The sequence below is a fragment of the Chiloscyllium plagiosum genome, chromosome 16 (genome assembly GCF_004010195.1).
Source record: "Chiloscyllium plagiosum isolate BGI_BamShark_2017 chromosome 16, ASM401019v2, whole genome shotgun sequence".
Classification (NCBI taxonomy): Eukaryota; Metazoa; Chordata; class Chondrichthyes; order Orectolobiformes; family Hemiscylliidae; genus Chiloscyllium; species Chiloscyllium plagiosum.
The window spans coordinates 39210765-39225543 of NC_057725.1; the positions used below are offsets into that span (position 1 = coordinate 39210765).

General features: G+C 39.4%; 1 protein-coding gene across 10 annotated transcripts in view; it reads right to left on the reverse strand.

Annotated features, from left to right (window-relative positions):
- The window catches only part of scube2 (signal peptide, CUB domain, EGF-like 2), a 176472-nt gene that overhangs the window by 38628 nt on the left and 123065 nt on the right, over window positions 1-14779 (reverse strand). For 8 of the 10 annotated variants that reach the window (XM_043705875.1, XM_043705874.1, XM_043705870.1 and 5 more), the window contains 3 exons: window positions 5735-5857; window positions 4261-4428; window positions 3549-3752 (listed from right to left, as the gene is read on the reverse strand). In XM_043705875.1, the coding sequence (XP_043561810.1) occupies window positions 3549-3752; window positions 4261-4428; window positions 5735-5857 (495 nt within the window). The remainder of the gene's footprint in view (window positions 1-3548; window positions 3753-4260; window positions 4429-5734; window positions 5858-14779) is intronic. The other 2 variants (XM_043705878.1, XM_043705877.1) reach the window with 1 other exon arrangement.

Below are 14779 nucleotides of genomic sequence, written 5' to 3' on the forward strand. Positions count from 1 at the left end.
ATATTCACTGATAAGCAGTACAATAACCAGTACCGCTTGCAACTCTTCAAATATTGAACTAATTTATGTCCAAATGCAGTAAAACCTGCATAAGATTCAGGTTTAACCGAGAGTCTGGGAATGCTGTGGCAAGGTACCCATCTCCTGACTCTGAAGTCTGTTCATCATCTATAAGGCAAAAGTCAGGGTTTGACCTGGAGCTCCAAAAACACTCAATAAGCTTGACATCAACCAAGACAAAGCATCCTACACCTTAAACATTTGCTGTCTCTGCCACCAGTGCACAGTGGCAGAGCTGAACAACATCTACAAGATGCACTGCAGCGACTGACCAAATTTTCCTCACCAGCAGCTTGCAAATCCACAAAAACCATCACCTAGAACAGGGCTACCCAAAATAGAATCAGGAATGCCAAGTGGGATCACAAGCTGAAATTTTAGAGTCGTGAGTTCAGAGGCAGCAATGATTACTATTTAGCTCTGCACTCCACCACCTCCCCCCAACTTCCTGCCCTGCCCCAAACATCCTCGCTCCACTTTCAATACTCACAGAGGAGTCGTGCAAATTTCAAGCCTCAAAATAGGGTTACCGTTGTAAAATATTTAGGAAGCACTGACCGAGAAGGACAAGGGCAGCAGAAACATGGGAACACCACTGTTCACAAGTTCCTTTCCCAGAACTGTGCAGCATTTGTTTAAGGTCATTCGGTAAAAATCTTGGAACTTCCTAACAGCAACTTGGTGTAACTGCACCAACTGGACTGCGACAATTCAAGCCAAAGCTCACCACTGCCTTCTCAAGGAAAATAAAGGATCAGCAACAAAGGCCAACTTTGTCAGAGATATCAATTAAGGCCTTATTTGTGAAGGAAAGTCAATTGTATGGGAATGACACCCTAAGAGTGGGAGCCATATTGAGCTACAATGCATAGTGGCTCATCCTTGTTCTGCTGGAGAATGTAGAAGATAAGTGATGTCTTGAAAGCCGCAATTCACCTGGCATACCAAGATATAACATATGTTGGAGCTTCGAGTCTGTATGGCAGCTATTAGAACTTCTGCAAAGGTTGTAAAAGCTGGTAATATTGGATTTGGATCTGATCATCCACTATTATATCCTGGACGTGGTCACTCAATCTAAGGTAGTCTGCACAATGATGATATCACACAAGCTAGAAATGGACTCCTCCATGCTTGTAGTAAAGGTGTGGAAATTCTCAACACCAATATGGCAACTATTTGCTTGTCTGATGCATGCAAATTTTATTTCATTGCTGGGTTTCTGAAGTCCACATCACTGTCCAGTGCAGCAGAGCTTGGAGACAGTTTTATACTTTGGTGGGTTCCTCCTGGGCTCTCCCTGCCATCATTACCTGCTCCTGTTCATTTACGCTTGTTGTTTCATTAATCATAGAATAATTATGGGACAGGCATTCAGTCTATGCTGGCCATCTAAAGAAACAATTCATCTTATGCCACTCCCCTGGCATTTTCATATAGCCCTGTATACCTTTCAGATAATAATTGAATTCCCTCTTGAATGCCTCAATTGAATCCACCTCCTAAATAGATTGGGCAGTGACTACCAGACTCCAATGATTTGCTATGTAAAAATATTTTTCTACATGAAGCGATTGCTTTATTTGCCAAATGCCTTAAATTTATTCCCTCTCGTTCACGATCCTTCCTGAAATAGGAACAATTTCTCCTTGTCTACTCTGTACGGACCTTTGATAATGTGAATACCTCTATCATATCTTCTCCAAGGAAGGCAGTCCTATTTTTTACAATGTATTTGCATAACTGAAATTCCTCTCTCCGAAATCATTCTCACAAATCTTTTCCCTGATGCCAACACAAGCTGAGTGTCCAGAACTGGATGCCACACACCAGTGTCTTATGCAGATTTAACATAACTTCCTTGCTTTTGTATTATATGCCCTATCTGCTGAAAAATGTGTTGCTGGAAAAGCGCAGCAGGTCAGGCAGCAAAGGAGCAGGAGAATCAACGTTTCGGGCATAAGCCCTTCTTCAGGAATGAGGAGGGTGCGCCAAGCAGGCTAAGATAAAAGGTAGGGAGGAGGGACCTTTTATCTGAGCCTCCTTGGCACACCCTCCTCATTCCTGAAGAAGTGCTTATGCCCGAAACATCGATTCTCCTGCTCCTTTGATGCTGCCTGACCTGCTGCGTTTTCCAGCAACACATTTTTCAGCTCTGATCTCCAGCATCTGCAGTCCTCACTTCCTCCTTTATGCCCTATCTGCTGTCTGCTTTATTACTTGCTAGTTTTAATGATTTATGCACAAATACCCTCAAATTCCTGTGGTCCTGCATCCCCATTAGTATATCACCCTTTATTTTCTATTCTCTCTCTGCATTCTTTCCACAAAAATGAATAACTTCATATTTTTAGTGCAAATCCCTCCAGCAGTTTTTAATCCACACTGATACCAATCTTCATGCTGATGCTTGAGAGAAATGGACAGATGTCAGTTTGTTTTTGGAAAGATTGTTATTCTAGTATACCTAAGAGTCCTTCTGAAGAGAAGGACCAAAAGGAAATAGAAAAGGGACAAAAGGTTGGGGGGCACTGACGAGCTGGGCTTCATAATACAGGTTAAAGTTGTTAAAGTATTTGAATGTATAACTTCTTGAAGTACATAAAGGGGTGCTAGAAATAAATACACTCCCAGCTTGAATAAAATGCAAGCTTCATTATATCCAATTTGCATCACTACTTCCAAAACCCTCCCAGTGAAACTAAAAATTAACTATTACATGCATGGAGTCTCATTTCTTCAGGTTTTAATTGCTGTTGAATATTTTAAAAATCACCATCATTTTTCTTTTATATCTTTTTTATCTTCATTCCATTCTGTTTCCATCCTTTTATTCCTTTCTATACTTGAATTGACATTTAATTCACTCACATAGATTTACCCTTTCCTCATTTACCCTTGCACTTTTATTTCACAATACTTCAATTTGATTAAAGAGATTAGCAGTTGCTTGCTCTGTCCAATCAGATTCAAGCAGGCCTTTATCTCTTGTTGTGCAATTATCAACTTATGCTTTCAATGCCTTGCCACATTAAAAAAATAGTCAAAACTGTATGTGCAAGGGCAAGTTGAAACAATCAAAAATGCGAGATCTTTCGCCATGGCAAACATTGGCTACCAAATGTACAATACAAAGCCAATGTTTTTAACATGCAATTAATAAATATATGCAGAGAGGTCCATATGAACTTTGTATGTAAAATACTGTATAAACTTCCCATGCACAATTAAAATTGATTAAAACAAGAAATACACAAAGAAAATAAAAGTCAAGATAACCATAATTTGAAACATTATTTAGTTTAGTGAAAATAGTGATAATTCAGTATTTCAAAAAATTACTTCAGTTGCACTGTGAATCTCACACAAGGATGTCCTCCTATGAGCTGGCAGGCAATGAATTCTGAGCCTTTTTAATGAATGGACAAAATATTGTCGAGTAGTAAGCGCAGAAACATAAAAACTAGGGCTTAGCGTGTTTTACCCACCACATCTGTTGTTCTGAAGGACCTGACCAGTTCCACATGGTTCATGTAAATCTACTGCTTTTACTGTTTTCTTAGCCACTTCATAGTCAGTTCCAGCTACACGCAGATAGAACTGTTCTCTGTTGATTGACTTCCTCAGTGTTCTAGTTGTTTTGCGAAGCCTTTTCTCAGTCTTCCTTCGTGTGCACCCGAAATCACAAGTTTCTACAAGATAACGGTAGAGCCAATCATACAAACACATGAAATAATAAGTCTACTCAACAGAATCTCTAAAAACCTTGACAGGAAAGCACCAAATCACCACTGACAATATCAACATGCTTTACTTGCATCACTAATTAATTTAAAATACAAGATAAAAATATGGTCAATCAACACCATAGAAATCAGTTGTATACAACAGAGAAATGGAGATATTTCCTTCAGATATGTAAAGACAAATTAACGGCCTTCATCTTTTTTTTCCTAAATAATGCACCCACATAAATATTGCATATAAATCTTTAGTTAGCCTGGAAGAATACAAGATCAATCATCAAATATAACTCAATTCTTTTGGGGATCTGCCTCAACCTAATTGAAGGCTACACCACTTCTAAAAACAGGAGATACTTTTGTGAAGAACAGAGGAAAGGAGAAAGAAATGATAGAAAATAAATAATACTCTTAAGAAGAAATACATAAGTTCACCTTGTGGGTTCTTCAAACAAACCTGTCACTTCCTCTGGTTTCATTTCCACCTCAAATACAGCATAAATGATTGACCCCACGTTTGTCATTGCCTTGTGTTTCCAATTCTCATGACTTCTCTTGAAGGAACTGCATTTCACATTTACAAAGTTCAGCTGACAGTTCTTTGCACGAGGAAAGTTATGCTTTTCTGTGTGTTGACATAAAGACAAAAGAGCAGAATTAGTAAGAATAGGAGGTTTTAATTAATTAAACATACTTAAACATGTGGAAAGTATAAAAGTCTGTGCTAGATTTATTTTTCTAGAACATTTAGGTGGGTATTTAAAAATACATGGCTATGAGTACATAACTCTTTAATCATCACTAATTTCAATATCATTTGTTTTAGTTGAACAGTTGCGCCAGAGAGGAAAGGAGATCATATACTGATTAAACGGTGTTATGGATCATCATACACACAGTTTTAAAATAAATTTTGTTCACAGGATTTGCATTGCTGGCTAGGTCAGGATTTATTGCCCATCCAGATGTTAGTGAATTTAAATTTCACCATATTACCATGGTGAGGTTTGAACTCATGACCCTAGAACATTGGTCTGGTGTTCTGGATTGCTAGGCCAGTGACATTACCACAACAGTACCAGCTCCTCTATACTGCAGGTACTGACAGTTGCTAGGTTTTGTTCTCCTCAAGAGTGCCAGTCACCTTCATCAATCTGCAAAGCTGTCTTTATTCATGTATGATTCCAAACAGTTAATGTTGACAAGCTATCTACCCTGAGCAAATTAGCCAAGCCCAAGTCTGCACTTGTTAATGTCTATACTTAGAAAAGATCGCTGGATCAGGACCAGGAACAAAAAACAGTTTTTTTACTCCTTCCCAAGTCAGGGAGGTTGAAGCCAATTTCAGTATCCCAGTTTACCACAAATGCGATCAACTGATTCAGCTCAAACCTGGAACCTTCTTCCTGTATGGCTGTTACTTACATGCTAATTGTCGCATAAAGAATTCAAAGGAAATGTTAATTCTGTTAGTTTTGCTATTTATCTGTATAATTTGTACAGCTAATTGTGTCACAACCACCTGATGAAGGAGCGGCTCTCTGAAAACTAGAGCTTCAAATAAACCTGTTGGACTATAACCTGGTGTTGCGTGATTTTAACTGTATGAAAAATGATTGTATTTGGTTTTGACTGAACTGAATTTTAGTTTGAGGATGATTAGTGAAGGCGATGATGGAAGACACTGACACAATTAACTTTAGTTTGTAAATTAATAGTTGCCCACAGCAGAATAACACCACAAGTGATCCAAGTTTCAATTATTTTCCTGATTCTCTTGTGAAGAACATGTCAGTTTGCTACTTTAATTCTTCCTGTTGGGCCAATAGCTGAAATTGTGCAAATGGAGCAGTAATACTTCAAGCAATTATTTGCTTTTTTGATTGAACAGCTCAAAATTACTTTCATTTCTTAGAAATGTATCTATGTACCTGAAGAGATCTGCTTTAGACTGCTGTTAATCTTCTCTTTGATTCGGCTTAGCTCACATCTTCCTGCATTGATTTTAAAACTTGCTGTAGTCTTTACTATTGGCAGGATTGTAGCATTCAATCCTGAAAAGAAAGAGGCAGTATTTCTTCAGAAATTTTAGTGTGCAACAGAACACGACATGGATCTGCAGATAAACACTGGTTGCAGGGTCTAATGGATAAGGTGTCTGATTTCAGTGTTAACTGAGGTCCTATTAGAAGATTGCAGGTTCTAGTCCTGTTGTGGTCATCTTCAAGCAATAAATCCGTTTATTGAGGACTCTTATTGCACAGTGGTAATACCCCTATCTCTAAGCCAGGAGGTCAACTGTCCCAGAGGTGTATAATAACATCCCTGAACGGGTTCGTTAGAAAATAGTTTTTTTGTGCACCAACCACCTTCACACTTATAGAATGCATTTGCATTCATTGCTTGCTTGCACTGCAAATTGAAGGTTTTATCCTTAATTGCACTAATTCACTGGTGGAATTTCACCTCCTTTTCTTTCTATTAGGTTTATCTTAATTCCAATCTTCTTTTGCCTTTTTCATTTTCTATGATTTAACATTGAATTAAATATTCTAATTGATATTTCTTGGCTTATAATGTGTTGGGTACAGCAAGATTCAATACTTAGATTCTACAATAAGGACTGGACTGTACATAAACTATTCACTTTTTTCTGATGACACAAAGTTAGCTGGTGGGCGGCACGGTGACACAGTGGTTAGCACTGCTGCCTCACAGCGCCAGAGATCCAGGTTCAATTCCTGCCTCAGGAGACTGACTGTGTGGAGTTTTCACCTTCTCCCCGTGTCTGCGTGGGTTTCCACCGGGTGCCCCAGTTTCCTCCCACAGTCCAAAAATGTGCAGGTGAGGTGAATTGGCCATGCTAAATTGCCCGTATTGTTAGGTGCAAGGGTAAACGTAGGGGAATGAGTCTGGGTGGGTGTGCTTCGGCGAGTCGGTGTGGACTTGTTGGGCCGAAGGACCTGTTTCCACACTGTAAGTAATCTAATTTAATAAACCTCTGAAAGAATTTCAATAGGGGTCGGTTGAATAGGCAAAAACAAAGCTGGATGATGGAAAGTGGTGAGGTTATCCTTCTCAAATGATGACAGAATTGGAAATGTTTGCATTCAAAAACATGAATGTCCATGTACATGAACCACTGAAGGTTAACAGCCAAAGCTAACAGCTAGCAAATAGCAAGGATTATAGTATGTTAGCTTTTCACAGAATCCTAGAACTTGTATAATGCAGGAGGAGACCATTCAGCCTAATGTGCCACACACCAGCTTTCCAAATGTGCATCTCACTTAATGCCATTGTCTTGCCTTTTGCACAGTTATTTGAAAAGAAACAATCATTTCTCTTTGCATCCAGATTTTAGCCACTCACTTGTGTTTTTTTCTTCCCTCACGTCACTGTTTTAGACATTTTAATTACTTTAAATTAATGCCTTCTTATTTTCAATCCAGTTGTGAGTGGGAACATTATCTCCCTATTTACTCTGTCAGACACCTCATGTTTTTTGAAGAGGCCTATCAGATTTCCTCTCAATGTTCTCTTGTCCAAGAACAGCCCTAACTTCTCCAACTTATCTTCATAACTGAATTGCCTCATCCCTTGAACCATTATGTACTTTCTTCAACACCTTCACATCCTTGCTAAAATGCGATACCCAGAACTGGATGTAATACTCCCTCAATGGCCCAACTAAAATCCTATATAAGTTTAACATGACCTCCCTGCTCTTCCGTATGCTATGTTCTCATTAATAATGCCCAGAATACTACACACTATTAAGTTCTTTCTCAGCCTGTCCTGCCATCTTTAATAACTTATGCATATATACACCCAGGTCCCTCTGTTCCTGAACCTACTTTAGAGCTGTACGCAATGAATTGTATTTCTGTGCTCTTCCTATCAAAATGTATCACCTTGCATTTCTCTCAATTGTTATTCATCTGTCAACTATCCACCCACTCTACCAACCCTGATGTTTGAAGTTGTCCTCTTCACAATTTATAATCCTTCCAAGTTCTGAATCATTTATGAATTTTGAAATTGTGCTCTGTACATCAAAGTCTAGATCATTAACATCCTTTTTGATATTATCTTCTGGCTACAGCACCCTGCCAAGTTAAACCCTCCCCAGTAGAATTAGCAAAATACTCCACTAGGATTTCAATTCTTCTATTCATGTGCAAACCAGCTGTCTGGTACAGGTTCCATCTTCTCCAGAGTTGGTCCCAATGTCCCAAGAATTTAAAGTTCACTCTCCTGCATAAACTTTCCAGTCATCCATTTGTCTGCTTTATCCTCCTCTATGTACTCATGCATGTGGTACTGGGAATAATCCAAATAATACAACTGTTGAAATCCTACCTGCAACTTCTGTGTACCTCCACAAATTCTGACTGCAGCTCCACATCCCTTTTTCACCTATGCTATTGGGTCCCATTGTGGGCCATTACAATTGGCTACTCACCCTCGTTCAAAGTGCTCTGTAGCAGCTCGGTGATGTCAGTGACTATCACTCACCTCAGTATTAAATACTAGTTGATGAGCAAGGTGCATTTGGCAACTCCTATATTGCCTGCCTATTCATTTTGACTATCTGAAGTTCACCCATTTCCTCTCATGCTACATAGTGATCACATTATACACATGCTACTCCCACAGCAATTAGCTTCACAATGCATCCCACAGTGACACCAGACACTGCTGAAGTTCTAAAATCCAGACCTTAAGTTGCTGCAACTGATGACACTTGGAACATAAATAGTTAAATGTTGGGAAATGTCCTGGATTTCCCAGTATAGCAAAGAATATATATTATCGAATTGAAATAACTCTGCTATTCTTTATATATTAGTTAACTTTGCTACTGCTAATAAAATACCTTTAATAATACTAATAAACTTGGTAACTATTAATTAACATTTACTAGTACTGATAATTCCAAATATTATTTAATACACTTTACTAGTTGCAATAAACCCTTACGCACCAAATTCCAGTGGGAACAAAATTCAGTATTCACTCAATTTAAGTATTCACACAGTCTTAGTTTCCTAAATGTGTGCCCCTTATTGTCTGTGCAATGTGAAAAACATTCTGCTACAATAGTTAGCATCAACTGAACCAGTTACTTTCAGTTGATTTACATAAAACTGCCACAACCAGGTAGCCACTGCTTCCTCACATCCACTATCGTTTAACTGACATGAAGGTCATTTGTTCTATGTTAGAGTCTGATTCTTAATCTACATTTAAACTTAATGACAACATACCAAAATTTATCACATTCACTAATTTGCTTAGTCTATGGTTCACTGAGACACAGTCTCCTGACTCTCTGTCTCTTTTTGCAATGAAATTGGAGTATAAAAGTAAAAATTTCTTCCTACAATTATGGAGGGCATTAACAAGGTCACACTTGGAATATTATGTGCAATTTCAGTCTCTAGGGAAGGAATTAACTGTCCTTCTGTGACTGCAACAAGTGCTAACTCATCTGAGTCCTGAGCTGAGGGGATTGTCCTTGCGGAGAGATTAGTTAGATGAGGTCTATATTCCTCAGTGTTCAAAAGAAGTAAAGGCAGTTTAATTAAAACATATACACCATTAATAAGTTTATCAAGGTAGATGCTGATAAAATATTTCCCTTAATCGAGAAATCTGCAACACAATGTCACAGGATAAAGTGTTTGTCATTTAGGACTGAGATAAGGTGATATTTCTCCACTAAAAAGGTTGTGAATCTTTGGAATCTCCACTCTGAAGAGCTGCAAATGCTTAGACATTGAGAATATTCAAGACAAAGGTGAATTCTGAGTCATACAGGAATTATGGGTGTAGTGATTGTAACAAGGCCAGTCAGGTGGACCTCATAGAATATGAGTTCCCTGATTGGGGCTGTTAACCTGATCCAATCAGGAAGCCATGTCTGACAGATAAAAACAGAAGTATCAGAGGCTCTGCTCACTCTGAAAGCTGGCTTTGAGTTAGCCAGACCAGTGTCAACCGCTGTTCACGTGTAAGTAAAGGGTGACTTAGTGATGGGATACTGTTCTCTATGGTTTATTTCAATGGTGATGAGAGAAAATATACGCTCCTAAAGAAATTCATTCACAACAGTTGTCTTTGAGTTCATAAGCATTTCTGACATCATGCCATTATTTGGGAAACATGACTTGTTCAATCCTGCCATCGTATGTGGACTTCCCAGTATGAGGAAAGAATACATTGGGGCAGATGAAAAGCAACGAATAATTCTCCTGACAGCTTGTGGATCCATAGCTTTTTTAGTTATTAGGAGCCTAACATTTCCTGAGGCACCAGATACTAAATTATTTCAAGAGTTGATGGATTTAGTGAAGGAGTATTATGACCCCAAGTATTCTTGAATTCTGAGATGCTGTTGGTTTTACTTGGCAGTTCGACAACCAGATGAATCCATGTCAGATTTTTGACGAGGTTAAAACGACTGGCAGAAGCATGTGACTCTTTGGTTTAACCCTTAATGAGATGCTGAGACACCATTTGGTATGTGGGATTAATGATGTAACCATGCAAAACTGCCTGTTAGCTGAAGCTCAGCTGGACTTCAAACGGGCATTGGAGCTGGCTTCACCACTAGAAAATCCAGCATGTGGAGCATGGGAGCTACAGGTTATCCCAATGAAAGTGGACAGCCTCGCCAAGGTGACCAAGCTGGGGAAAACATCACTACAGTGAAGGTAATTTCATAACCTCAGGACATTTCCTAAACAGAAGGACTCTAGGTCAGCCCACAGCAAAATTCCAAAACAAAGCCAAGCCTCAGCCAAATGGTTAAAATTTTCTTCAGGGCCAGCAAGCTATTGGAATTGCTGCTGGTATGTGGACTCAGGACAGCAAAACGTTTGCCATGAGCCTGAAATGAGTAGGAGAACTCATAAGCTGGTATCTAGGAGAGTGCACACCCTGAAAGCCCACCTACATCTGGCTTGGAACAGTTAAATTGCTCAGCAACATCCAAATCAGAACCAAAAATAAGCAATGGTTAAATGGTCATCTGGTTCTAATAAAGGTTGATATTGGTGCAGCTGTGTCAGTGATTGCAGAAACAGTCTTTAACAAAATTCTGGTCTCCGTCTTTTACTTTTGTGTAAGAACTCAGCTAGACTAAGAACCCATAGCAGGGAACCATTAACAGATTAAGGGGACAACTTTAGTTCTGATCTTGTATGAGAAGCAGCTGGTTCAGTTACCACTAATTGTAGTAAAAAGCTCAGGCCCAAGCCTCATGGGGTGAACTTGGTTGAGAAAGATTCACCTTAATTAGAGTCATAGAGATGTACAGCATGGAAACAGACCCTTCGGTCCAATCCGTCCATGCCGACCAGATAGAAAATGGCTGCCTCAGTGAAGTCCTCATGAAATACCTGGAAGTTTTTCAGGAAGGTCCAGAGACTATCACAGGGACCAAGGTGACCTTGTGTATTAACCAGGAAGCAATTCCATGAATCTGCAAGTCTTGACCAGTGCCATTTGCTTTACATGCAAAAGTAGAGACAGAAATCAGAAGGCTGGAAAGCTAAGGAAGCATTGTACCAGTACAATGTGGGGAATGGACAACACCGGTTATACGGATTATGAAGCCTAATGGGTTGGTTCACCTTTGTGGGGATTTCAAACAAACATTAAACTGTTTCTCGCAGTTGGATAAATACCCAATCCCTCTCTCAGAGGACTTATACGCAAAGCCAGCAGGGAGCCTGCCTTTTATGACGCTGGACATGAGCCATTTGTACATGCAATTACGGTTAAATGAGGATTCCCAGAAATATGCTACAATTAATACCCATAAGGGTTCGTACCAAAATACAACACTTGCCATTTGGGGTAGTTTCAATCTGCCATTTTTCAGCGGAGGAAGGAGAACATTTTTACAAGATCTACCCAAGATTCCCATTTATCTGGATGCCACGCTACTAACAGGTAAGATCAGTAATGATCAGTAATGACATAGTCCTTAGATGTTTCTGCCAGTCAGGTGTATGACTTAGAAGGGAAAAGTGTGTTTTCCAGGCACCCAAAGTGACCTTGGTAAACTGGTCCAATCAAGGAACCCTGGATGATAGATAAAGACAGGAGTGTCAGACATTCTGTCACTCTGAGAGCTGGCTCTGAGGAAGCTGGACCAGTGTCAAGTGTAAATAAAGGGTAACTTGGTGACAAGATACTGGCCTCTGTGAAGTTATTTCAATGGGTATAATGAGTAGCTGCAGCTGAGGTCCAACAGCAGTCGTGATTAGATTAGATTAGATTACTTAGTGTGGAAACAGGCCCTTCGGCCCAACAAGTCCACACCGCCCCGTCTAAGCGCAACCCACACATAGCCCTACATTTACCCCTTACCTAACACTACGGGCAATTTAGCATGGCCAATTCACCTGATCTGCACATCTTTGGACTGTGGGAGGAAACCGGAGCACCCGGAGGAAATCCACGCAGACATGGGGAGAACGTGCAAACTCCACACAGTCAGTCGCCTGAGGCAGGAATTGAACCCGGGTCTCTGGCGCTGTGAGGCCGCAGTGCTAACCACTGTGCCACCGTGCCTGATCTTTTTGAATGTCAGAGTTTAAAAGGTCAAATGGCCCACTCCAACTTTTGTTTCTTATGCTGTTATATTCCAGGGCTTGTCATTCAGGTCCCAGAGCTTCTGTAGAGAACACTGACCTGTTTCAGGTTTCTAATAATTGTAAGTTACTTTGTGAAAATCCATAAAGTCTGAGGCAAGCATAATTGTAACGAATGGCTAGTGCTATTGCTTGCTGCTGACCTCAAACTATGACCTAATAATGTTGTGCCTCTACCTGATCTGTGCTATATTCTCTAACTTTAACACAGGCTACAAATGGGAAATTAGAACCTCGTCAGGTTTCTGGCCACTGGAAAACATTCAGATGTTGGTTGATAGAGGATAGGATCATAGTTGCTCTTAATGGTCTCCCAGTCCAAGAACCTGCCAACACTTGTTGCCAAGCTACACAAGAAGAATGGGCTTTAAATTTATAATTGAAATGTATCTCTGTAAAAACCTTTTATATCAAAGATTTTAAAAAAGGAAACAAAAAAAAAACAAAAATAAAACAACACATATGGACCAAATATTGAACTACAGAAGCAATCAGCCCAACATCCACAAATGAAGCTGCATTAGAACATTATTCCAATCAGCCACCACGCACTGCAGCACACAGGAACTACGCAGAGCAGAGGAAAATCACCTATACAGTGTATTAAAAAAAAAAGGGTACCCAATGAACACAGTCTGCCAATTTCTGAGCAACAAACTCAAACAAGCAGACATACATCCAGAAACCCTAGCCACTCTCCCCTACATCAAAGACATCTCAGAAATGACTGCCAGACTACTCAGACCCCTTGGCATCATGGTAGCCCACAAACCCACTAACACACTAAAACAGCAGCTAATGAATTGAAAGACCTATACAGACAAGCAAAACTAATGTCATTTACAAAATACCTTGCAAGAACTGTAACAAACACTACATTGGACAAACAGGCAGAAAACTAGCCACCAGGATATAGGGACATCAACTAGCCACAAAACAACATGACCCACTCTCACTGGTATCCTTACATACGGATGAGGAAGGACACCACTTCGACTGGGACAACACATCCATCCTAGGACAAGCCAAACAGGGACACACATGAGAATTCCTAGAAGCATGGCAGTCCAATTGGAACTCTGTTAACAAACACATTGACTTGGATCCCATTTACCACCCCTGAGAAAAAGAACAGGAAATAACATCGCCCAAAGGAAATGATATCACCAACCCTAGGAAATGTAAACATATAAATAGAAAGCGAGTTATACCACCAGTACTTCATTCAGAGGCTCACTGAAGATGTTACCTAGTATGGTGACGAAACGTCTGAAAATGAACCTTCCAGCTCAGTGAGCATACATTCACAAAAACACATTCCAAAAATAATGTTTTTTTGGATTCGCATAAAAATAAATGATTAAATTTTGCTATTAAAATTTGAACTTTATAAACAAGTTTCTCCATTTTATCAAACCTAATTTGGTAATTTAAACAATAATATGATTTACAAGTTTGATTTAAACTGAACATTCACACAGGATTCTAATTACATGACAGTCCCTAATGTTTAAATTAAATGTTCCTGTTTTTCTGATGATTTGACATTGTTTAACCTTGCTACCTGAAGACACTACTGCGGGGTTGCGTGCTTTTCTGACCGACAAAGAGATCCATTTTGTAACCTTAACAAAAAACACATTAGTTGCGTATAGCAACTCGGGACATGCTCAACATGCTTCAGATACATTATTAAAATACTAGTTATTTCAGGTGTCAAATGTTCTACCTTTTATTAGTTGGCCTCACATCTGAATTCCAACAGTTACAAGTCAGGACTGAAGGTGTGGGACCTGAATTGTACGTTTGCTGTATGTCCAGTAACATTCAAACTGACATGTATTTTGAAGAAGGAAACTTTGACTTGTTTAGCACAGCAGTTGGTCATTGAACAAAACACAGTTACTAAATCTTACAGGTCTCACTGATGTTTAAATCTCTGATCACAGCATGGCTGCTGAATTGGTGATATTGTGAAATTGAGATCTTAATTTATTTTCTATGATATGAATACTCTGCAATTGCATCCTTCAATATATTTGTCTGAGCAAAATCTGCTCATATGGAATCCAGTTTGGTGAATTGCATTTCCAATAAGCAAATTTAAATGAGAAGAAATAGATGATGTTATTGTGCATGTGCTGATAATACTCATGCTCACACACGTTTGAACAGTTTAACCTTAGTGATTGGTAAAATAATGATGAAAAACAAGGTATGCAAGTGGTTTTGATTGGCGTGTGCACTTCATTTTGATGGTTATGGCTTGTTGGTGCTGGCTAAAATGATACATATGGGTGAAAACATCAC